The sequence below is a fragment of the Lacerta agilis genome, chromosome Z (genome assembly GCF_009819535.1).
Source record: "Lacerta agilis isolate rLacAgi1 chromosome Z, rLacAgi1.pri, whole genome shotgun sequence".
In the NCBI taxonomy this organism is placed as follows: Eukaryota; Metazoa; Chordata; class Lepidosauria; order Squamata; family Lacertidae; genus Lacerta; species Lacerta agilis.
This window is the reverse complement of record NC_046331.1, coordinates 27,263,658-27,287,318: the sequence shown is the minus strand read 5'-3', so window position 1 is coordinate 27,287,318 and position 23,661 is coordinate 27,263,658. Positions and strand designations below refer to the sequence as shown.

Here is a 23,661-nt window from a genome sequence, read left to right as displayed (position 1 = left end):
ATCATACTATCATAATAGCATAATCATACATTCATAATATCATATGGTCACTCAATTATACAATCAATATAACAATATCATACCATCACAATGTCACACTATCATATTGTACAATCATCCAGTCATTTCATATGATCATTAATGAAGGAAATTAACCTATATCCAGTTCCTCCAAGACATGTTGCTGATGACCAGTGTAAAATGGGAGAGGCTTAATTTCCCTCTCCTTGAAATTCATTTTGCATTGGCCAGCTGGGGTGGGGTGGGGTATGTGGGCTGGGGAGGTGAGGGCTATGATATTTGATGATGGCATTGTAATTGGGAAATATTATTATTATGTGATATTGATCTGATTGTGTGGTTGTATGGTGTTGTGTGTCTATGATTATGTAATTGTATGATATTATGATTGTATTGCATTGTATCACAATGTTGTTATAATTTTGAATGATTGTATGATTGAATGAGATGGCTGATTGATTTAATAATATGATTGTATGATATTATGTTTGAATGCTATTATGATGTGAACTTTTAAACGGGCATTTGCTGCACTTCATAGCAGTTGGCAAGAATATGTTTGCTAAGAGTCCCTTGAACCTGATCAGGAGAGCTTTAAACTAAATCCTGAGGGGGGGAGAGACAATATTACAGATGACAGTTAAACATGTGTGGACATACACAAACACACACACTCCGCTTACTTTTTCTTGGCTGGATTTGCCTTTGTACCATTGGATTAACTTGCAGACTGTGCTTCTGGACACTGGTGGAAGCCATGTTAAAAATGGTCTGAAAAAGCTTTACAGAAAACTGGACATGATCTATTCTTGTAACCTGTTCTTTCCTTGAAACTTCAATCACACCAGCTGGAGGCAAACTGATTTTAAACCAAGCAGCAGCTTTGTCAATATGAGCTGCTACTGGCATGTTTCTACATGGCTTTAAAAATACAGCCATAATTCCTTATGTTAGATAAAAATGAGACTTTTCAGTAATAGCTTTGCCATTGATGAACATTTTCATGTTACATTGTACGGCAACAATTTGGCAAGAGGTTTGTACACGCAGATCCCACTTACAGTTCCCAGGCAATCATTTGTTGGGTGAGCATTCACACAATGAGCTAATGATTTCCAATTTTTTCCTATGAGAACATTTATAATCCATGATCTTTTTCTGCCCCGCCCCACCATGGTTTCTTCCTAAAATGGCAGCAACCAACCAGCAAAAGAATTACAAAGGAAAAACTGATTTGTCCAACTTCTCCTGCTCTCTGATTTGTCTTATCTCACTCTCCCCTCCCTCTGTCCATGATTTCTGCCCCAGAATGGCTGCCACTGATGAGCAAAGCACAAACAAATAAGGAAATGAGCAAACTCTGGCTGTTGGAATTTCTGAGTCAGCTGTGTATATAGCAAGATTTGGGCATAATTCCTTGTGTTCAGATAAGTGAATTTGCGGGTAACGTGGGCAGATACAGTAGTGGGACCTGCGTGTATATAGAATGTTTTGTTAGGAGGCCAACTTATTTAATAAACTGTGCTGTCCTTGTATTCACTGTGTGCATTTATTATGAGCATCACTGAAAGCATACCTGAAAATAAATGTTATATTGTATGTACAGATTATGTTCAGTCTTCCAGCATAGTGCTTTTTTTTAGATCCACTTAAAAAAAACTATTTAATTTTGTTAAAAGTATAGTAAGCCAAGGGTGACTTATTAATATTTACATGAGTCATTGAAGCTCATAAATTAGTGGAACTATATGGCAACCACTTTGTTTGTATCTTCCATCATTTTGCCTTTAGGCCAATAATATAATATTAAATAACCCTGAGCACATGAAGCCATTATAGTACAGGAACTAACACAGTAAAAAGAATATCGTGTTATCATGCAGTTTGCATATGTTTCAGTTATTTTTCTGTTTAATTTGAGAGTTCCTTGATCAGCTGTTTTGCATCCCATTTTTTCTGTCCTATGGGCTATAGGATAGTATACGTACTCCTAAAAAATACACAGTTCAAGCTTATAATGTTTTGCAACCCCTATGGCACAAAGTTTCTTTATGTGAAATGTTTTATAATACTTTTTTAGACTTCGGCCTCAGCAAAGAATCTGTGGATCAAGAAAAGAAAGCCTATTCTTTCTGTGGTACTGTAGAGTACATGGCTCCTGAAGTTGTAAACAGACGAGGCCACAACCAGAGTGCTGATTGGTGGTCATTTGGTGTTCTTATGGTACTGTATATTTCATTACCTAATTTTACATGACAATCAGATGTGCTGCGTGGTGTTGCCACTGTCCACGTGTTTTGTGATTGTCAAGAGATTTGATGTAGCATTATATTGCCCAGCTTAAAATCTGAGAAAGTTTTTGTTTTAAAATATACTTAACTTCTGTGTGAAATTTGTAGTTATTTTCTGTGTTGAATAACTAAAGTACGGTAACAAAAAACATTTCACCACACAATATTTTGACAAGGAAAACCTTAATACATTTTAGCATAACCATTTGATTGAAGAATCTTATATTCCTTTGTGCTTTTTTGGACTGAATTTTAGCCAAGGACATTTTGTTGTTGTTGGAATATTCAATAAGTACAGTGGTGCCTCACAAGACGAAATTAATTCGTTCCGCGAGTGTTGTCGTCTAGCGGCAATTTCGTCTTGCAAAGCACAGTCGGAGGAAGCACGGTTTTACGGAAAAAAATAACAAAACGTTTTCGTTTTGCGAGTCACGGCCATAGGAAAATTAGTCTTGCGAGTCACCCTTTTGTTAGCGACTGCCTTTCGTCTAGCGAGTTTTTTGTCTAGCGAGGCATTCATCTTGCGAGGTACCACTGTATGTCTGTATGTGCTATGGCTGAATAAACTATCAATTGCCAATAGTATTGCTGCATTTTAACTAATGGCCCTCCAAACTTAGTGGGGCAATTTAACATAAATTCCACGTCTAGCTATTTTATTATTTCTTGCTGCTTTCCTACCCCCAGTTCAAAATTCCTCCAAATTACAATTAGATTTTCTAAAAGTTTGATCTTGGCTGTTTCTTTCCCAGTTTGAAATGCTTACTGGTACACTACCATTTCAAGGTAAAGATCGAAATGAAACTATGAATATGATACTCAAGTAAGTATTTGTCCTCTATCTCAAAATATTTCTATTTCTAAGTATTTCCAACTTAGAAAGTATAATACAAATTATATTTGACTAATACCATATAACAATCCTTAACTTGAATGAAAGAAAATATAGAGTAAAAATACAGTTTTCTTCATGACCTAAATGATTAGAAAATGTATTCTACAACAAACAAATTACATTTTCGAGATGGCATTTTCTTTAAATTTTAATGTCTTCTATGCTTTAGAGCAGGGGTTGTCAACCTGGTTGCTACGGCCCACTAGTGGGCATTTTAGGATTCTAGGTGGGCGGTAGGGGGTTCTACGGCACAAGCTGAATCCTCCTTCCATCGAGTGCTGGTGGGCGGTAAGGGAATTTTACCATCAAGAAAGATGCATTAGTGGGCAGTAGGTATAGAAAGGTTGACTACCCCTGCTTTAGAGGGTCTTTGCTTATTAAACTTACATTCAAATGGTTTATTCTTTAGAATTAGTGTTGCAAGAAACTTGCTCTGGCGATGCTGGCAGGTTTTTGTTCATTTCTCTACCACCACCCCCCCCCCACTTTTTAAAAAGCTTCTGTATAGTATCAGATATATTTCTTGTTCATCACTTTTCCTTGCCAGATTGTATACTAGATTCTTGCCCCTCTCCAGCCACAGTGAATGCTTTTGGGACTTGATTCTGCATAGGGAATGGGCATCTGTTCTGGTGACTTGCTCAATGATTTTGGACTACGGAATGGGGAGAAAAGCTTCGCAAAGAACTCTGATTAAATAGTCAGCTCATGAAAGCATAATGGATAATTGTATTCCCAGCATATTGTTTGTTTATCTGGAATAGATGAATAAGAATATGCAAAGCAAAATAAAAAATTCCTTCCAGTAGCCCCTTAGAGACCAACTAAGTTTGTTCTTGGTATGAGCTTTCGTGTGCATGCACACTTCTTCAGATACACTGAAACAGAAGTCACCAGACCCTTATATATAGTGAGAGAGTGGGGAGGTGTATTACTCAGAAGGGTGGTGGGAATGGGTGATTGTCTGATAGGTGTGGAAAACCTGTTGACGACTGTTAACAACTGCAGTTGGTCTTACAGGAAAAGGCAAGGGGTGAGATGGCTAAAGATAGCTTTGTCATGTATAATGAGATAAGAATCCAATGTCTTTGTTCAGACCAGGTCTCTCCATGGTTTTAAGTTTGGTAATTAGTGCAATTCAGCAACTTCTCTTTCCAGTCTATTTTTGAAATTCCTTTGTAGTAAGACAGCTACTTTGAGATCTTGTATAGAATGTCCTGGGAGACTGAAGTGTTCTCCTACTGGTTTCTCTGTCTTGTGATTCCTGATATCAGATTTATGTCCATTTATCCTTTGGCGTAGGGTTTGCCTGTTTGTCCAATATAGAGAGCTGAAGGGCACTGTTGGCATTTGATGGCAGATATGCAATTCTGTGTAAGATGCAATATAGAAAGTGGATGACATGAATAGTTAAACCCCTTTTAAATGTGCTCTTTTAGGGTAATTGAATTGAACTGTATACTTCCTTGTTGCATTGATGTGTATTGCACAGATCATAGTCTATGTTTTATTTAATTAGTGAGTATACTTTGAATATGAATTCTCTCTTTTTCTAGAGCAAAACTAGGCATGCCACAGTTTCTTAGTACTGAAGCTCAAAGTCTTCTCCGGATGTTGTTTAAAAGGAATCCTTCAAATAGGTTAGGTAAGTTTGTATTGCCTAGATTAGTGTTGGCAAACCTATGGCATGCATGCCAAAGGGGGCACTCAGAGCGCTCTCTGTGGGCACGCGCGCCGCCGCCCCAGCACAGAGCTGGCAGAAGGCAAGGGCAGCATGTCGAGTCTTCAGCTCAACTTGTGCCTGAGTAGAAGCGCTTTGGATGGGGCGTTGGGGTGTCCAGGCTGCACACTTTCCCTTGGGGAGCCTCCACTGTGGGTGGGGAGGGCACAGTGCAATGCACACACCCAGAAGCGCGCGCTGTGTTGAGAGTTCTGAACAGCCACCTTCCTCCTCCTGCTGCTGCAAGGTTGAGGCTTTACACATCCTCCAGCCGGGGCCAATGGGAGCGGAGTCAGAAGTGGAGTGGAGGCTTCACACTCCCCAGCTGAGCTGCCCAATCCTGCTCCTACTTGTGTGCAAGCAGGAGCAGGGTGGGGAACTCTCAGCTGGGAAGCATGAAGCCTCCACCTATGAGAGATCCCCACCCTGCTCCTGCTTGCTCGTAAGCAGGAGCGGGTGCGGGCAGCTAAGCTTCCACTCCGCTCCACTTCTGAGAGTTCCCCACCTCCACTCCTGCTTGCATGCAAGTAGGAGCAGGAGCGGGCAGCTCAGCTGAGGATCGCCTGGCTGCCCTCATGTGGTTCAGGGGCTCTCAGATGTAGCTTCTGGGCTGCCTCCACCTACCCCAACCTCGGCAACTATTCAGCCTGGCTGCCTTCATGGGGTTGCAGGGGATCTGATGTGGAGCTGGGGGCTCCTTTAAACTTCTCCCTTGAAGGGAGTGCAGCTGCAAACCCCTCAATGGAAAGTGTGATGGAGCCTGCACCTCCTCAGCTGAGTAGCCCCAATCCAGCTCCTGTTCCCATGCAAGCAGCAACACTGCCTATCAGAGCAGCCCCATTCCACTCCTACTTGCCTGCAAGCAGGAGCAGGCTGGGGGGGTGCGGGTGGCGGTGACATTGCCTGCTTGCTTGCCGCCCCAGCCCAGCCCTCCCTCACTCAGTGCCTCCAGAGCTGAAGGAGGGGGTGGTTGCTGTTGTGGCTGTGGTGGCAGAGGGACCCAGTGCTGGAGGGCGGCAGGTACCTGCTCACTTGCCGCCCATACCGCCTTCGCTCATTCTGAAAATGGAAGTGTGGCACTCAAAATGGAAGTTATACTCAGACCAGAGCATGTTGCACTTCCAAAAAGAGTTTGAAAAACAGAACACTCATTTCCAGGTTTGAAGTGTTCGGGTTCCAAGCAGCTCGAGAACTAAGCTGTTCGAAAACCGAGGTACCGCTGTATTGCTCCATTCTCTCTCCACGTAGATGCGCCAATCTCCTCTTCTAAACTAAAACCTCAGTATTCAGGTTAAATTGCCGTGTTGGCACTCTGCCATAAATAAGTGGTTTTTGGGTTGCAGTTTGGGCACTCGGTCTCTAAAAGGTTCGCCATCACTGGCCTATATTGTAAGCAACTAAAGCCTGCTTATTTTAATTGTTTATCAAAGATTCATTCTCCTGAATCTTAGCAAAACCACAGAGGGATATGTCTTAAAGATGCTTTCGAACCAAGCATTTCCTTGAGTGTTAAATATTAAGTTCCTATTCAATTGTCTCACTAGCTTTGCATTTATAGTCTCTCCTGGCTTATGCAAAGGTTATACTATTTCCCCTGGAAAATAGATTTGGAAAAAGGAGGAAATAAGCAAATTGAGTTCATGTTGTTCTAATGACCTTGGAAAACTTCAGTAGCACTGCTGGTCTTTCAGTGGAGTCAGTGGTGTGTCCTCTGCATTTCTTCTTGTTCTTTCTCTGCTGCAGCCTGATGTAATGACTGCTGCCAGATGACAGGGCAGATGGTGTCCTCACATCCCTTCTTTTTCGTCTTCTGATACAGCCTGACTGTAATTGCTACTTGTGTTCTTGTGTTCAAGTTATAATGAATCATACTCTGCTTCATCAAAACGAGCTGTCATTCAAAATAATGTAGTTTGGGTGGGGAACCTGTGGCCATGCAGATGTTGCTGAACTAAAACTCCTCATCTTTGACCATTTAACTTGCAGGCTCTGGCTAAAGGGAGTTGGTCTGCAATAACTTACAGAGGGATAGAAGTTCCTCACCTTGATGTAGTTTATGCAGCTCCTTTGGGATGTATTCTGTTGTTAACTTGTATAAAGCACTAATAAAATACTGTGTTCCCAAAGATAAAATTATAGTAGTCTGCTAATAACTGTGACAGGGGCTTGTTTATTTTGAGTACAGTGGTACCTCGGGTTAAGTACTTAATTCGTTCCGGAGGGCCGTTCTTAACCTGAAGCGTACTTAACCTGAAGCATCACTTTAGCTAATGGGACCTCCTGCTGCTGCTGCGCCGCCAGAGCACAATTTCTGTTCTTAAGCGGAGTTCTTAACCTGAAGCGTACTTAACCCGAGGTACCACTGTAGTGATGTATGTGTGGATACAGTACCTGATACTGGTATAAACAATCTTGGTTCGTTTTTCATTTTCATGGTACACCTGAAGGTGAAAAAACTGCATGTGGTCAATCCTGGAATTTTTATTTCACTTCAAATGCTATAAGTAGATGTAACAAAATCGAAAATTCTTTCTAGTAGCACCTTAGAGACCAACAGTGAGTTGGTCTCTAAGGTGCTACTAGAAAGAATTTTCGATTTTGTTTTGACTATGGCAGACCAACACGGCTACCCACCTGTAACTATAAGTAGATGTGTTCCATATCCCCAGACTTTCTCTTAAATTTGGTTACTAAATATAGGCTGGGATTCAGAGAGTGCCCAAGGTTTGAGGCATGTCAACTCAATTGTGTTAAGAGGCAACAGTCCGCTATTCAAAACTATTACTCAAAACCCTTAGTTTTGAAATGGTATTCCAATATATTCTAGGTAAGGTAGAGAGGTGCTATTTGAGAAACTAAAAGTCAAAGCCTCTTTGTATGCCCCACAAGATTTATCTTTACGCTGTTTGATTTAGTACCTTTCATTTCCTGCAATGACAGGAGCTGGTCCTGATGGGGTTGAAGAAATCAAGAGACATCCTTTCTTTTCAACCATTGATTGGAATGTGAGTACGTAAAAGAAGGCTGAAATGTAACACTCCATTTTTGTAATGTTGCCTTTTTAAAAATAAAAATGTGGGATATATCAAATTGTTCAAGCAGCCAACCATTGTGTACTTAGAGCGTCTATTTAGAAAACCTATCTTCTAAAAAGAAAAGAAAAGAAAACATTAAGGGAGACTGAGATGAAATCACATATGAACTGACCTAGACCCTACAGTCATCATCTGAGGCCCTTCTTCGTGTATCTCCTCCAGGAAAGTGAGTCTTTTCTGTGGGAACTCCCCAGTTGTGGAATGCTTGAGGAGGATCACCTGGTGCCTTTCTTCTGTATCTTTAGGCACCAGGCAAAACCCCCTCTTCTCCCAGGCCTTTGGCTAATTAAACAATCTATGACCTTTTAAACTGGACAGAGACCCATTTATTCCCCTTTAATGGGGTATCCTGAGATCACACCTGCTTGAGGTAGAGGTGATGCACTACTTCATCTCAACTCAATGAATGCCTTTTTGCTATGAGGAAGGCAAAACCTCCAGTAGGGCCCAATCTGTTTTCAGGAAAATTCCTTCCTGGCTCCAAATGCAGCAATTATTAAACCATAGTGGTCCTGAACTCAAGCACAACCAGTCTAAATATTCAGGTGTCAGACCAGAGTGAATACTTATACACTCTGGTCACCACCCAATCCCAGCCTCCAGCATGCTCTTGATTTGGCAGTTTGGAGGATGGTGTGCTCTCCTGTGGATCCCCAAACAATAAGCCGCTATGAGGTGGCTTCTTGTCACATGGGGAGTAGAGGGGCAGCTGCGACACACCACAACTGCCACCCACCCTGGCCCCAGGTAAGCGGCCATTTCCAACCTTCAGTCCTAAATGTATAAAATCTGTTCATTTTCCCGTTTCACACTCTAATTTTTATCTAATTATTATTAATAATAAAAGACAGCAATGGCTTTTCTCTGATTGAACATATCAACTTTGCCTCCAATAAGTTCAACAATCATGCCTCCATATTTAACAATAATAATAAAAATTCTGTCATTGTCCACATAAGTCTCTCCGCTGTCATCATATATTGAGATATTATTCCATATGGTTTTTTTTTGTTATGTATCCATTAATTCACATCCAGTTCAGTGTCTTCAGTTCCTATTTCCTGTTGGGTTTGATGTGGTTTTGCATTCTTATCTAAAAAACATTTCCAAGAAAAGGGCCAGAGGTTTGATAGCTTTTCCTTCTTTCTTCTTCACTCAAAATTGTACACTGAGAGAGCATTTCTTTCTCAGCTCTATTGATTACAGATCCCATCTCTCTCCATCCATGACTTCATTCCATTCCTGCAGAATCGAACTCCACCATTAGGCTGTTTCTTTCCTCCAAACACCCTTGTGAAGGGCTTTTCCATTTCACTATCTTTTCCCTCCATCTCTACCATTTCACCCTCTGGTTCTGCCAATCCTTTACCCATATTCTTCTCCAAAGTCTCTGTATCATCTTTGATTCCACTTTTCATTTCATTTGTTTCTGGCTTGCTTTTATTTACCATTAGATCAAATTTTGATCTAATCATTTTTATTTGCTTACCAAACATTTGTTGATGGATGCCAACAGTCAGTGGAATGTCCAAAGATATACTTGCCATACTGAATATTTTTGAACTTATTAACAATTCAGTCTCATTACATTTCCTGTCTCCATCTTAAGATCTTCATAGCCTTATATCTTATTAGAATAAAACCATTCTCTGTGGAAGTCCTTTTTCCAACTTTACAGGAAGAGAAGAGGAAGTGAGAGTAGAAAACCAATGTTTCACTGGGGCTCACTACAACTCATGCATGTACTGTTAAGCCATGGCTTAGCGTTAATGTGCAAGTTCAGCCATTATGTGCAAGAATTGAGTCGGGAGAAAGATCATATTTTTCTTGTCTTTTTTCCCCACTCAAGCATGCAGAGAATTGTTTTTTTGTAGCCTTTTGGAAGTTCTTCAGATTCACACTAGAGAATCAGGTGAACCCAACTTAAAGAGAAATAGCTACTTTACATTTTGATGCTTTAATTTTGCATGTGGTGTGTTTGCGTTTATGAGGAAATAATATATTGCAATTCCATTTTCAGAAACTATACAGGAGAGAGATTCTGCCTCCATTTAAACCTGCTTCCGGGAGGCCAGAAGACACATTTTGTTTTGATCCAGAATTCACAGCAAAAACACCAAAAGGTAATATGGTAAAACAAACAAAAAACAATATAAACTATTTTCTCTACCACGCCCATTTACAGTGTAAATTTCAGTTAAAATCCAAGCAGTGTTGGAACAGATCTGCTGAAAAACAATAATCAGTTCACATATAATTATTGCATTGGCCACTTATAGCAAACACTCTATCAATAATATCTTGAAGATATCATTAATTTGCTTCCTTTTAAATGTGCTTTTTGATCCCCTCTTTTGAAATTAAATCAGGTTAATTGTTTGAAAAACAAAACTGAGAAAGAAGACAAAGTAGCTCTTTATTCCTTCTGCCTTTGTCACAGTTTCTTCCTCTTATAGATCCATTAAATTCTTGTAAATGTAAATGAGCTTAGTATTTATACTTGGCTTTATTTTTCAAAAGGTGAAATAAAAATCCATAACAGCAGTGGGAAAAATGTATTATGGGCTGCCTAACATAATGTAAATTTAATCATTAGATTCTCCAGGAGTTCCACCTAGTGCTAATGCACACCAGCTCTTCAAAGGCTTTAGCTTTGTCGCAACTACTGCCATAGAAGACCACAAAATCTCCCCTCTCAACAACATATTGCCAATAGTACAGGTAAAACATTGCGTTTTCCCACCCTGGGTCCTGTTACACAAATAACTATTGAAATAGCTACTTCCAGTGGTGTAGTGGTAAGATTCGCAGTAATTGCTTATTAAGCAAATATTGCTTATACAAGATGCATATTTTCTGTTTTCTGAATATTAATCCTCTAGCACAGCAATGGAAGACCTCTGTCTCACAGATCTAATTGGCCCACGAGGCAGTTTTCTCCAAGCCACACCCATCTGTGTTGCACTGAACATCATCTTTAGCATCGTATGGGTTGTCATATGTAACATCAGGAGTGGGGCAGGCAAATACATGGCTGGAATACATGAATGGAATCAGCTCCACTGGGAACTTGCTAGTAAGCTGGTAGGGCTTTTCTCTGAGCCAATCAGCTAATGTGTGCTGAAATCTAGTGCCTTTTGAAGGTGTGCTGAGAGCAAGCTTTTAAAAGAACTTCTCAGTGTTTATCCACCGATGGGTACTGAAAGGGAACTCCTCTGAGGTCCATTTATAAGCATAGTAGAATTCAAATGGTGCCTGAAAACATTGTTTTTTCCTCTGCCAATCTGCAGAGGAAAAATGTCGTGTTTTTTTTCCAGGTGTAGAGCGGCAAAGGAAAAATGTTCACCTGCTGGCATGGTTTGAATCCATACTATACCTGCAAACAGACTTTAAAGGTGTTTCCTAATTTAGCACTGAGAGCGAACTCACTTGAAGTTATCACCTGATGTCATGTGATTGACAAGTGGGCAGCTCCACCCATATTCCAAAGTTAGCCCATGGGGAAGGTAGAGGATTTTAGAATCCAGCCTGCCAACTGGATCTAGTTCCCCACCCTTGCTGTAGCAGGTTCACAAATAAACATAGAGGATGAAACTTGTCAGTCTCAAAATTCTAGCTAGTACACACATTTTCCCAGCTGAGGATTGTTTTTTTCTGGAGGTTCAGGGCGCGGGGAGCATGTCTTATGTAGGATATCTTATTCACATCTTACATAAGGCAATTAACATTTAGGTGCAGATCATCAGGCTTCCAATGCCCAATCCAATCCAAATATCTTTATTATATTAGCTACTGGCCATGACAAATCTGAATAAAAAATAAATACAAACAAAAGCGGTGTCGCACCACAAATAATGGTCTCTATTTAGATCTCTGCATCTCCCTTACAGTTCACAGCTATATTTTCTTGTCCTTAGGGTCCTACTTGAGGCAGACAAAACTATCAGTAGTTAAGTTGGGCCAATATATTGTGATCTTGTTTCCCAGCTCTGTGTCTTTGTGGTTCTCATTGCTGCCCTATTGTACCACTCTGGGCATACTGCAGAAACATCTAATATAAGTATATTTTCCATATGTTTGGGAACTGAATACTTTACTGAAGTTTATGAAATGATTGTTAAGAATTGTGTATAGCTTTAAACAACAGTTTGTTTGCTTTTAGCAACTTCATGGCAACAGTGCACTGTTCACAGATGCTTATGAACTTAAGGAGGACATTGGTGTTGGCTCATATTCAGTGTGTAAGCGCTGTATCCACATGGCTTCAAGCATGGAGTTTGCTGTGAAGGTATATATGGAGTACCTTTCTCCATAGTTGGTACTGTTAAATGTATTAATAGATCTTAGATCTCTTTCCTCTAACCATATTTAACTATTTTTTGCTGAATACAAAAATTGCATTTTTAAAACAAAGACCTGTCACTCTAATGTTTATAAAGCAGCCTGTTATTAAAACATTATTCAACTGTAAGCTTTACAATAAATACTCAGTATGCTTGCTTACATATAGTTACCTTCATGTACTCGAAGGAGTATCCTGCAACTTAGGAATACCTTTGTAATGCCCTATTGGAGTTGCTTAGGACACTTAAAAAGATTTAGCCTCTTTGATGCCACAATACACTTTATCTTCTATAAAGAAATGGTCTATAAAGCCCTTAACGGCTTGTAACCAGTTTCCTTGGAGGACTGCCTTCCGCCATATGTACTCTCTGGATAGCTTCTGTCTGCAGAACTTGTGCTTTTTACAAGTGCTAATGTTCCACATTAGCTAGGTGTCAATCTTCTAGTGCGGTCATACCTGTGTTTCGAAACACCCTGCCAATTGATGCAAGGCAAGTGGCCTTACTGTATTGTTTTAGACACCTGCTGAAAATCTTTTTCTTTCAGCATGCCAACCCAGACATATAATTTAGTGTTGTACATTTTGTTTTTATGTTTTGCTGATCTCATCTGTGCTTATTAATAATAAAATAACAATGTACACTGCTTAGATTTTTCTGAGTAAGCATTCTATACATATTTCAAAATAAAGCAGAAGTCAAATAAAAGTATTTTTGAAATTGATAATCAACTGAGCACTTGGCGATAAAGGTGATTGTAAACTGAAACAAGTAAATATTTCAGTCATTTGTGGCCCTCCAGTCAGAAAACCTACATTGGCCAAATGGTGATCAGATCCTCACTGCTATTGCTGTTCTTGTTTCTCAGAGCATCATAACATGTAGGCTAAAGAGTAACCTTGAGTGCATGAGTTGTGAAAACCAACTGATGTATTAAGTTGATGACCCCCCACCCCATGCTTATAAATCCCAAGAGGCTAGAAAGTGAACATAACATCCTCTTCCTTTAAGAAATGACAACACATGGATAATCTCTTTCTATCCTGTTTGATTGAAATTTGGTATAAATGGCAGAAGTTGTCACTGTGTCCTTCATTTTAACACAATTGCTCTGTACTGTCAAGAGAAAAGAACTTCCCTCAAGGCATTTCAAAGAAAAGGCCTTTATAGATTCATATGTTCTTATATTAATGGTAGCCCATTGTCAGAAAAAACAACTAAAAAGCCAACTGCAAGGTGCTCTGGTGGGTTTGTTAATTCTCCACCAAGTTCATTACTTTATCTCCAGTTCCTTTATTTTAAAACAGGTGATTCATCCTCTCACATTTTTTGAACATATTTGAAAGGCCCAATGTCAAAGATTTATGCAATTTTTAAAAATACTACTTATCTTTCTTTCTTGGGATTGAAAGTTGTGTGGGGGAAAGACCTTGCAGAGGAATTAAAAACAAACCAACTGAATAAAATATGGTCACCCAAGCTTTCAATATATGTTTAAGTCGGCATGGGGGGGGGGCTCTCAAGCTAGCTACCTGTGAAATTGATTCACAATAAAAACGGGGTGGGGAAATACAGTGTGTGCTGGAGGAATTGTCATGAAAGATTCCCACATTGGCTCCTCATATGCCCAGCAGTGAAAACATTGTGCAACATAATGTAAATAAAATTATCACTGAACAAAAAATTGAGAGGAAGCCTTTTCTCTATGTTTATGTGGTATTATTCTGAAATCCTCTAAAACTGGGATTATTTTATGCTGGTTCAGAGCTTTCAAAACTGGAAAGATGTTACTGATCTTAGCAGCTGTTACATGAGCTGAGAGTAGTACAGAGAACATCCAGCCTGGATTCCTTCTCTTTTAGTGTAGCAATAACTTATTTTGTCATATAAACAAGCCAATCATTTTTATTCTAACTCAATATAATTTCATTTGGAAAAGCATACTATTTACATGGTCTTAACTGGACTGCACTCCTTGAAATGACCTCTCTTAGAGGTAAAGCACTTGCTCAGATCTATGCCTACAAACACTATGTTTATTGTGGTTTACAGGTTTTTAAAGTTGTTTACATTTTATTGTTACTATAAAACTGTTTTCATTTTTTTTAAAAAAACTAATGTGTAACATTTGCATGCCATTTAATCTTTCCAGATAATTGACAAAAGTAAAAGAGATCCCTCTGAAGAAATTGAGATTCTGATGCGCTATGGACAACATCCTAACATTATTACTTTAAAAGATGTATGTATTCTGATTGGTTTCTGAAAAAGCATACTGTCTGTAAACATGGATTTAGTAAAACAAGTTATTGCTATTCTTCACTAGAATATAGAAAGTTCAACCTCTTTAATAATTTTCAGGAAAATATTTCACTGTGCTTCATTAAAAGCCCATTACAGTGGTACCTTGGGTTAAGTACTTAATTCATTCTGGAGGTTCGTTCTTAACCTGAAACTGTTCTTAACCTGAAGCACCACTTTAGCTAATGGGACCTCCCGCTGCCGCTGCGCCGCCAGAACACAATTTCTGTTCTTATCCTGAACCATAGTTATTAACCTGAAACGTTATTTCTGGGTTAGCGGAGTTTGTAACCTGAAGTGTATGTAACCTGAAGCATACTTAACCCGAGGTACCACTGTACCATAATTGAATGTACAGTGGAACCTCAACTTACATACTCATTGTCTCGCGAACGTTCCAAGTTGCGTCCGCGGCAAACCCAGAAGTAAACACTTGGTTTGCTGTGATTCACGTATGTGCGGAAGCAGCTTCTGCCATATGCACGTGCGCAGAAGCAGCTGCCGCCAAATGCGCACACGCACAAAACACCTCTTCTAGTGTCCCATTTCGACCAGCAGACGGACCTCTGGGATGGATTATGTCCATAAGTAGAGGTTCCACTGTAATGCTATGCTATGTGTTCAATTGTCCATGTGACCATTGCTGTAGGGGAGACTGTGCCTTTTTGCTAAACCCCACAGACATACATAGAGGTCCACACTTATATATGTGCACCTTCCTGCATAAGAAATGATGTAATCTCTGTGGGAATTGGTAGTATGTTAGCATTGCCTGGAATTCATTGCCTGTGGTTTCATTTGGTTTATGGACTCACAGAGTTAGTGAAATGAAACACCAATGTGGCCTTAGTAAATGTGCATTTGATTCTGCTAGAACTAGGGATGGGTAATATTTTTGGTTCTAGAAGACAGATTCTTACCAGGCCCCTCTAGGCTTTATTTGACAGGTGAGCACCTGCCAATCACCTGGTGTGTTAGAAAATCTGATTTTCTAGATCCATTTCAGTCGGAATTTTGGCACAGAAATTGCTTGGGTCGCCTTGCATGATGACATCTTTCAGGAGAGAGACAGGGGAAATTTGTCCTTTTTAATTCTCCACAGCCTTTAGTGGCTTTAGATATCATCAATCATGATACCCTTTTGGAGCGGCTGTTGAAATTAGGGCTGGGTAGCACCACTTTGCAGTGGTTTTGGTCCTACTTGGATGGTCATTTCCAGAGGGTGATGCTTGGGGAGTGCTCTTCACTCCTCTGGAGCCTGGAATGTGGGGTTCCTCAGGGTTCAATCCCCCCCAATGCTTTTTTAACATCCACATGAAACTGCTGAGTAGGGCCATTCAGAATTTTGGAGTACATTGTCAGCAATATGCTCACTGGGCAAGGCAGTTTGAGCATATAACATCCATCTTGGACCTACTAAACTAGCTACCAATTAGTTTCCAGGCCCAATTCTAAGTGCTGGTTTTGGCCTATAAAGCCTCAGGACTGCAATACCTCAAAGACCACCTCTCCACATAGGAACCAACCCAGACCCTGCAATCATATCAGGCCCTTCTTCCTGTGCTTCCTCTGAAAGAAGTCCACAGGGCAGCAACACAAGAAGGGGGCCTTTTGTGCAGTGGCTTCCTGCTTCTGGAGTGCTCTTCCCAGGGAGGTTCACCTGGCGCTTTCATTGCATATATTTCTCTGCTCCTATGCCTTTGCCTAATTAAACCACCTATGGCCTTTTAAACAGTGTATGAGGAGTTTGTTTGTTATTATGTTATGATTTTTTGTGGTTTTTGTAAACCACCCTCTGATCTTCAGATGATGGGTGGTATATAAATTGAATAAATAATAATAATGAAAGGTGGACAGAAATACCCACCTGTCAAAATCCCTCGTGCCAGAAGAATAAGAATAAGATAAACCCCTGTGTTGCAAACTTCAAGCCTAGTGTAAAAGAGGCAACATGTAGACCGATGAATGATGGGAACAATATGTCTTTATAATATGCAGCGAAGTAATAATAGCTGTACAATCTGAGTAACTAAATACATCCAGTGAGACAGCATTCTGGATAAATACACTGTTTCGATGTGGTCTTCTTCAGTATATCACTTAATGTACATACATCTTCTCTGGAGCAGTGGTCATACCCGTATGTAACATACGTATGGTTACATACGGGTATGACCATCATTCATCAGTCTACGTGTTGCCTCTTTTACACTAAAATCCCTCGTGCAGCTTTCCATGTCGTCCTTCACTTCTCCTTCAAGCCACTGTTGATGTTTTAAAAGAGAAACACACAAAGACCTGCAAAGGTAAACACTCTCTAGCATTCTATCTTAAAGCTGCAAAGCACCCTTCGAAGTAGTTACCACCTCCTTTAAAGGATGGGGTGGGTGCTCCAAAGTGTGCCAAGTGCTTTAAGACAGGGTCCACTATGTGCCTTTCTTTTTCTCTTTCACATCAATAAACTGGGAGGGGAGAAAGAAAGGTGCATTTTGCATGCAAAGGCGATGGAGAGGGGTTCTCTTGCACCCTGCTTTTGCTTGTAAAATGCTGCCTGAAAGTTTGGCACACGATTTGGTATTTGGAAGCAGAGGAGCCTTGCAATAGCCTTTGCAAGTCTCCCCTTTCCTTTTTAAATCCCCTAGTCTTGTGCTGATCTTTCATCTCTGCTCATCTGGTGCTGAGTGGAGATTAAATCCTGCTGCCTGTGCTGCATGACCCTTTTTCCTGCCAGGGAAGGGATGCCCTCCCTATACTGGAATTTGACTCTGTAATTCAGATTTTTGGGTCATTTTACTCAGAGTTGATACATTGAAATTAATAAGCATGACTCTGTTAGGTGTATGAACTTTAGTAGGTCTATGCTGAGTTAAATTTAGTTGAATATATTATATGACTCTGATTCACACTTTTCTCAAGTAATCAGGTGCCTGGGAATATTTACATTACTCATATGCATTTAATTTCCTCAGGTGTATGATGATGGTAAATATATCTACCTTGTCACAGAATTAATGAAGGGAGGCGAACTACTGGATCGTATACTCAGACAAAAGTATTTCTCAGAACGGGAAGCAAGTGCTGTATTGTTTACGATCACTAAAACAGTTGACTACCTTCATTGTCAAGGAGTAAGTTATGTCCATTTTGATTATTGTATAGTAATTACATTCGTATACATTCTAATATGCTGATAATATTGTGGAGTAACTTTAAACTAGGCAGTACTCCACCTAGTAAACAGGACTGTAGAATATTGTATTCAAGAGTTTGATTAGGTAAGCAATATGGTCAAAGTAAATTTATAATAGTAATTTATTCTGAAACCTGTAGGCAAAAGAAAAATGTGTAGTTTTTCTTTTTTAGCTAGTGACTAAAATCTAGATCTTATTTCATGATGGAAAAGCAAGCATCGGTTCTTAAAAAAATAATGAAAGCATGCTTACTCAAAAATAAGTTTAATCTATCTCAATAGGGTTTATTCCTTATCCCGTGTTCTTAAGATTGCAGTCTAAATCAGCAGCCTGGTTAAGTTGCATTTATGCTATGAATAGTATTTAATTAAATCACCCATATTGGGCCTATATGCATGTTGTATTGATTCTGCGTCTCTTTCTTTAAAAAAGTATTTGTCTCTTTAAAAAGAATTGAAAAAGCTCCAAATTATCATTTCCTGCTTTTTCAGTTTCCAGTTTAACATTTGTTTGTGTATTTTTAAGGTGGTACATCGAGACCTTAAACCCAGTAACATTTTATATATGGATGACTCTAATAATGCTGACTCTATCAGGATCTGTGATTTTGGGTTTGCAAAACAACTTCGGGGGGAGAATGGGCTTCTCTTAACCCCCTGCTACACTGCCAACTTTGTAGCGCCAGAGGTATGCTGAATTTCTTGTATATTATTTGCGCATGCTCTTGTGACATCTCAAGAAAGTAGTTACATTATATTATCTATTTGCCTTGTATCTTCTAATTGCAAAAGGTTAATTGTTTTGTTACTTTTTTATCAAATTGTTTACTTATCACATTTGCAGAGAGCTGTTCTCATAGCTCGAGGCAGTTAACAAAGCCTTGCAAAATAAATATGTTAAGAATACGTTTTGTTCTTTTAACAATGTTAAAGCACATGCATAGAAACCGATTTTCAAAATTAACTGTTGTCATCTTTAACCAGAACATTCCTGAAATCATAACTACTGTAACTAGCATATTTTTGAGATTTTCTTTTAAGCTGTTAGTTGGGACTTTCAAATTATAGTCTTTGTTTGACAGAAAAATCTAACTGTTTATTATTCTCTGTTTCATTAGGTTCTCATGAGACAGGGATATGATGCTGCTTGTGATATCTGGAGCTTGGGTGTTCTTCTTTATACAATGTTGGCTGGGTAAGAAGTGTTTTTAATTTAATCATTGCACTGAATGTTTTATTATTTTATTACATTTACCGGTATATCCCACCTTTTCTCCTAGGAGCTCAAGATGTTGTACTGTCATGGACTGGCTGGATGCAGGAAGAGTGGTGGGAGGCACAAGCTGGGGATCCCCCAGGAGAAGAAGGCTCAGAGCCATGGGATGGGTGGCAGGACAATGATAAGTAGTAGAAGAGGGAGCAGATAAGTAGTAGAAGAGGGAGCAGAATGGGAAGAGGAGGTTTCAGAAGCTGAAGAGCTAACAGGGTTTAGTGAGCAGGAAGAGGCTGTGGCAGAGAGCAGTCCAGAAGCAGAAGCGTAGGTTGGTGAGGAGGGGGACCAAGAGGCAGAGTGGAAACAGGCTGCTGAAGAAGCCAATATGTCTCCTGCTGCTGTGACCAGCTCCCCTCCTCCCTGGTCTCTCAGAACACAAAGAGGGATGAATAGGGCAGAGCAAAGAGAGACAAAATGAAGGAGCTTCGGGTTCCTGGGGAAGGATCCAAGGGAGGAGGAACCTTTAGAGAGCAGTGGAAGGTGGGGACCTTCAGTCCTCACAATGGCCTAATTGGGGCAAGACCTACTGGGAAGAGTTGCTGTGATCACTAGGCCTGCACTGTTTTGTTTCTTTGAATAAAGAGTTAACTTCACAGATACCTTGTATGTTTTTGCAGACTTGCTCCCAACTCCCGCTTTGAAATCAACACACTTCTCCCTCTCTCTGTTTTACCATCACAACAAGCCTGTGAGGTTGGTTAGGTTGAGAGATAGTGACTGGCCCAAGATCATGCAGTGAGCTTTATCTCTGAGTGGTCTCCCTGGTCCTAGTCCAGCACACTAACCACTATACCACACTGGTTTGTTTATGTGGCTGTAGCTATTTCTCTATAGTCTAGCACAGGTGAAGCAAGTGCCATCCTACGTGAAATTTGACACCTCATTGTCAATAGGCTCCAGTCATGTCTGTTAAAATTATTGTATTATTCTAATCTTGTTCTTTTGTATTGGAACCCAGGTATACTCCTTTTGCCAATGGTCCCAATGATACCCCTGAGGAAATCCTGTTACGAATAGGCAGTGGGAATTTTTCTTTAAGTGGAGGCAACTGGGACACTGTTTCGGATGCAGCAAAGGTGTAAATGTATTTTATCTTATAATTTATAAAATACAGGTAACTGTGTGAAACATCAGTTTTGGCTAGGATCAGTAATTCAAACTATGACATCAACAGCAAACTTCTCTTTAAGGCCTTTCTTTGTAAACATTTGAAAGGTAATTTTGTCTTGAAGCAGAACTGAAAGCATCACTTTGGCTTCTGTCACTTTTGGCTCCTAAGGTATTTATCGGAGGTAGAAAAAACAACCCGTTTTGTTATTTATGAAACTCAGGCCCAAGCTGCTGTTGTAGAATTTGTGTTGCATGAGCTTTAATTATTTAAAAACTCATTAAATTTCTATATATATGGATAGATAGTATGTAAATTATGAGCCCATTTATTTTGACATTCAATTATCCTGTTTTCCTATGGCATTTGATGTCTGAGACTTTTACTGTGCCTCATCTCCGAAATCAGAAGTTCGTGTTTAGCTTAGATTTATATCTAAGCAGTGGAATTTTAAAACTGTATGAAAGGTCACATTTAAAAGCATAGGGTGACATTAAACTAAATAAAACTTGGAATAGACCTATTAAAATAAATGGATGTAAGTCAATTGACGTCAGTGGTTCTACTCAGTGTATGACTAACATTTGATGTCACCCATAGCATAGAATAACTGCAAACAGTATATATATTAATCACATATAGCACCTTTGATCAATAATTATTTAAAAGTTGATAACATGTATAATTTACTACTTCTGAAACTATTTACTGAATTTACGAAATGCAATTGAGACTTTTAATAGTGCACATAGAATGTTTCCTGTAAGAGATGGGAATATTACATCTGCAGCATGCCTAAGTGGGTTATGAATACTGGCCAAAAGCATCATAAAGCAACATGGGACTGCTTTATACAGAATTAAAATTTAGAACATGCTCTATTGCTTTTTTGGAATTTACTGTATGTTTAAATCTCTGAGGAAAATTTAGAGACTCATGTGGGCTCTTATGCACACATGGTGCTCTTTTTCATTTGGGCTTCTCTCTCTGTATGAGTGTTAACTGCTTCAGAAGAAAGATCACTTGAATGTCATTATATGATTGATAAGACCAAAAGGGTCCAATCTCTTACTGCTTAGGTTTGGTTGTAACCATTGTATCTGTCCAATTTGCTTTAGGATTTGCTATCTCATATGCTGCATGTAGATCCACATCAGCGATATACTGCTGAGCAAGTTCTTAAGCATTCGTGGATAGCATGTAGGGACCAGTTGCCACATTACCAGCTAAACAGGCAGGATGCACCTCATCTAGTAAAGGTAAAACTGGAACTAATTAATCTGCCATTACCTGTGGGAGATTGGGGTTTTGGTTTTGTTATTCTTCATGAAGATATCATGATATGTTTTAATTTCATTATCTTTTAGGGTGCCATGGCTGCCACCTATTCTGCACTGAATAACAAGACATTTCAGCCTGTGTTGGAGCCTGTTGCAGCTTCAAGCTTAGCTCAACGACGGAGCATGAAAAAGCTAACATCAACCGACTTATAGTTCCACCGGGGCACTTAACCAAAGTGGAGCAAGAGAAAAAATTCAATAAGTGGCTCTGTATCTGCCTGGCCTGTGATTTAAAAGGCATATACAAGTTCCTCCTACACTACTTGAATTCTGTTGAAGAAAGAGAAGATATCCACAGGTTCAGTGGGATTCATCACACATTTTGCAGGAAGTGTCAGTGATTCATTGAAACAAAGCATCAGGGTACATCATAATGATCACGAGGAGTTTTCTGTACACGGTCCTTTTCAAAGATCTGTTGCATTATGTTAATACTTTTAAATACTGTATAGTTTTTCCCAGTTTATAAATAAATGGTTTAGGGGACCATCAACACTGCTCAAGTTGTAAATTTAAAATTGAAAGAAAATAGTCAGTGTTTTAGTATTTTTGCTATCTGGCCCTATTGTAAAATAACGAAACAATATCAAACTTATGTGCTCTAGTTTTGTAAATTGGTCACTTTACCAATGGACTCCATTCACTTAACTCATTGGTACAGCAAGATAAGGATAACTGAAAAGGATGTGCTGGTGCAAAACTCATGTATGCTAAAATGGAAGCCCCAAATCTGCCTGGTAACAGGCAACTGAAGAAAATGTACAAAGGGAATCAGCCATGAACCTGCACTTCATCGTAGTGTGAAAGCCATCACTAGAACTGTAGGATTGGTCAGCCCGGGAGTGCTTTTGTGTAAGACTGCTGTGAGGTGTTGGTGGTTAGAATGATAAAGCCTACTATATTTTTAACATACATGTGACATCTCCATCCTCGGAGGCTTTGAAGAAAAGGGTGAGTAGGCATCTTGGGTATGCTTTAGGTATAGAATAAGACAATTAGGTATAGAATATCTAGGACTGTGAGGTGATCTAGATGAGCCCCCCTCCAACAATATTATCATTCTGTGATAAGGGATTAGGTGTGTTCCATTGTCAGTACTGTATACATTTGCAAAACATGGGCTGTGCCCTTTCATTTACTGTAGAAGGGCTGATAATTGTTTCTGCACTGAGGTTTTGAATACAAGCCCTCTAGAGCAAGAACCTGTAGAATTACCATTATTACTCTTGACAGGCAATTGAAGCTACCTTGATAGTCCACTGTGTTCTCTTTTCCTTCCCTTTCCACCGTCAGGTGTTATTTCACCATGAATTATAAGATACTGATTTTTTTAATTAAAAAAATTCACATTTCATAATGTTTTTAAATTTATTCATACTTTCTATAGGAAATTAGTACATCATTTTTTTCCAGATCCTTTATAAACATTTCAAAGATGAATATCCATTTTAAGCCCTTCGAAGTCCTGGATTAGATCTAAGCTTTGAAATGTGTTCTAAATATTTTTTTAATCTGTTCTGGGGAATTTGTCTCAATGGAGAAAGCAGAGAAAAGTCCGCAATTTCTAGCTGTTGTGGCCATAACCAATCTTAAGCATAAGGTCAGCATCTGAACATGTTAGCCCACATTGGATTTGCAAACTGGTGTATGTTACCCCGAAGATGTGAATTTTAAAAGAAGCACATTTCAGTAAGCCTTAGCCTAGACTGTATAATGATCTCACAATAATTGGCCACAGAATATGCTTCTGAGATGTTACAAGTTGAGATTAGATGGAACCTTCCCCGAATAAAAACCCTCATGTTGATAATATATGATCACCTTTTTATTGTGAGTTCTTGGAATAATGCAGCCAGGGAAAAGAAACTCCATTCCATGTGACTAAATATGAAGAACTTAACTACAGTGGTGCCTCGCAAGACGAAATTAATTCGTTCTGCGAGTGCTGTCGTATAGCGAAAATTTCGTCTTGCGAAGCACCAACGGGGAAGAGCAGTTTGACGAATTTTTTTTTTTTAAATCGGCAATTTTTTTCGTCTTGCGAGGCAAGCCCATAGGAAAATTCGTCTTGCGAGGCAGCCTTC

The 23,661-nt window shown here is 39.5% G+C and overlaps 1 protein-coding gene across 2 annotated transcripts in view; it reads left to right on the top strand.

The window, feature by feature from the left end:
- Nucleotides 1-22,070, top strand: part of RPS6KA6 (ribosomal protein S6 kinase A6) — a 56,813-nt gene extending 34,743 nt beyond the window's left edge. For both annotated transcript variants that reach the window (XM_033137103.1, XM_033137104.1), the window contains exons 9-22: nucleotides 2,102-2,244; nucleotides 3,065-3,135; nucleotides 4,764-4,852; nucleotides 7,868-7,932; nucleotides 10,043-10,145; nucleotides 10,619-10,743; nucleotides 12,185-12,310; nucleotides 14,518-14,607; nucleotides 17,636-17,794; nucleotides 18,383-18,544; nucleotides 18,975-19,051; nucleotides 20,088-20,205; nucleotides 21,356-21,496; nucleotides 21,605-22,070. In XM_033137103.1, the coding sequence (XP_032992994.1) occupies nucleotides 2,102-2,244; nucleotides 3,065-3,135; nucleotides 4,764-4,852; nucleotides 7,868-7,932; nucleotides 10,043-10,145; nucleotides 10,619-10,743; nucleotides 12,185-12,310; nucleotides 14,518-14,607; nucleotides 17,636-17,794; nucleotides 18,383-18,544; nucleotides 18,975-19,051; nucleotides 20,088-20,205; nucleotides 21,356-21,496; nucleotides 21,605-21,730 (1,595 nt within the window). In that variant the 3' untranslated portion in view covers nucleotides 21,731-22,070. The remainder of the gene's footprint in view (nucleotides 1-2,101; nucleotides 2,245-3,064; nucleotides 3,136-4,763; nucleotides 4,853-7,867; nucleotides 7,933-10,042; nucleotides 10,146-10,618; nucleotides 10,744-12,184; nucleotides 12,311-14,517; nucleotides 14,608-17,635; nucleotides 17,795-18,382; nucleotides 18,545-18,974; nucleotides 19,052-20,087; nucleotides 20,206-21,355; nucleotides 21,497-21,604) is intronic.
- The last annotated feature ends 1,591 nt before the right edge of the window (nucleotides 22,071-23,661 follow it).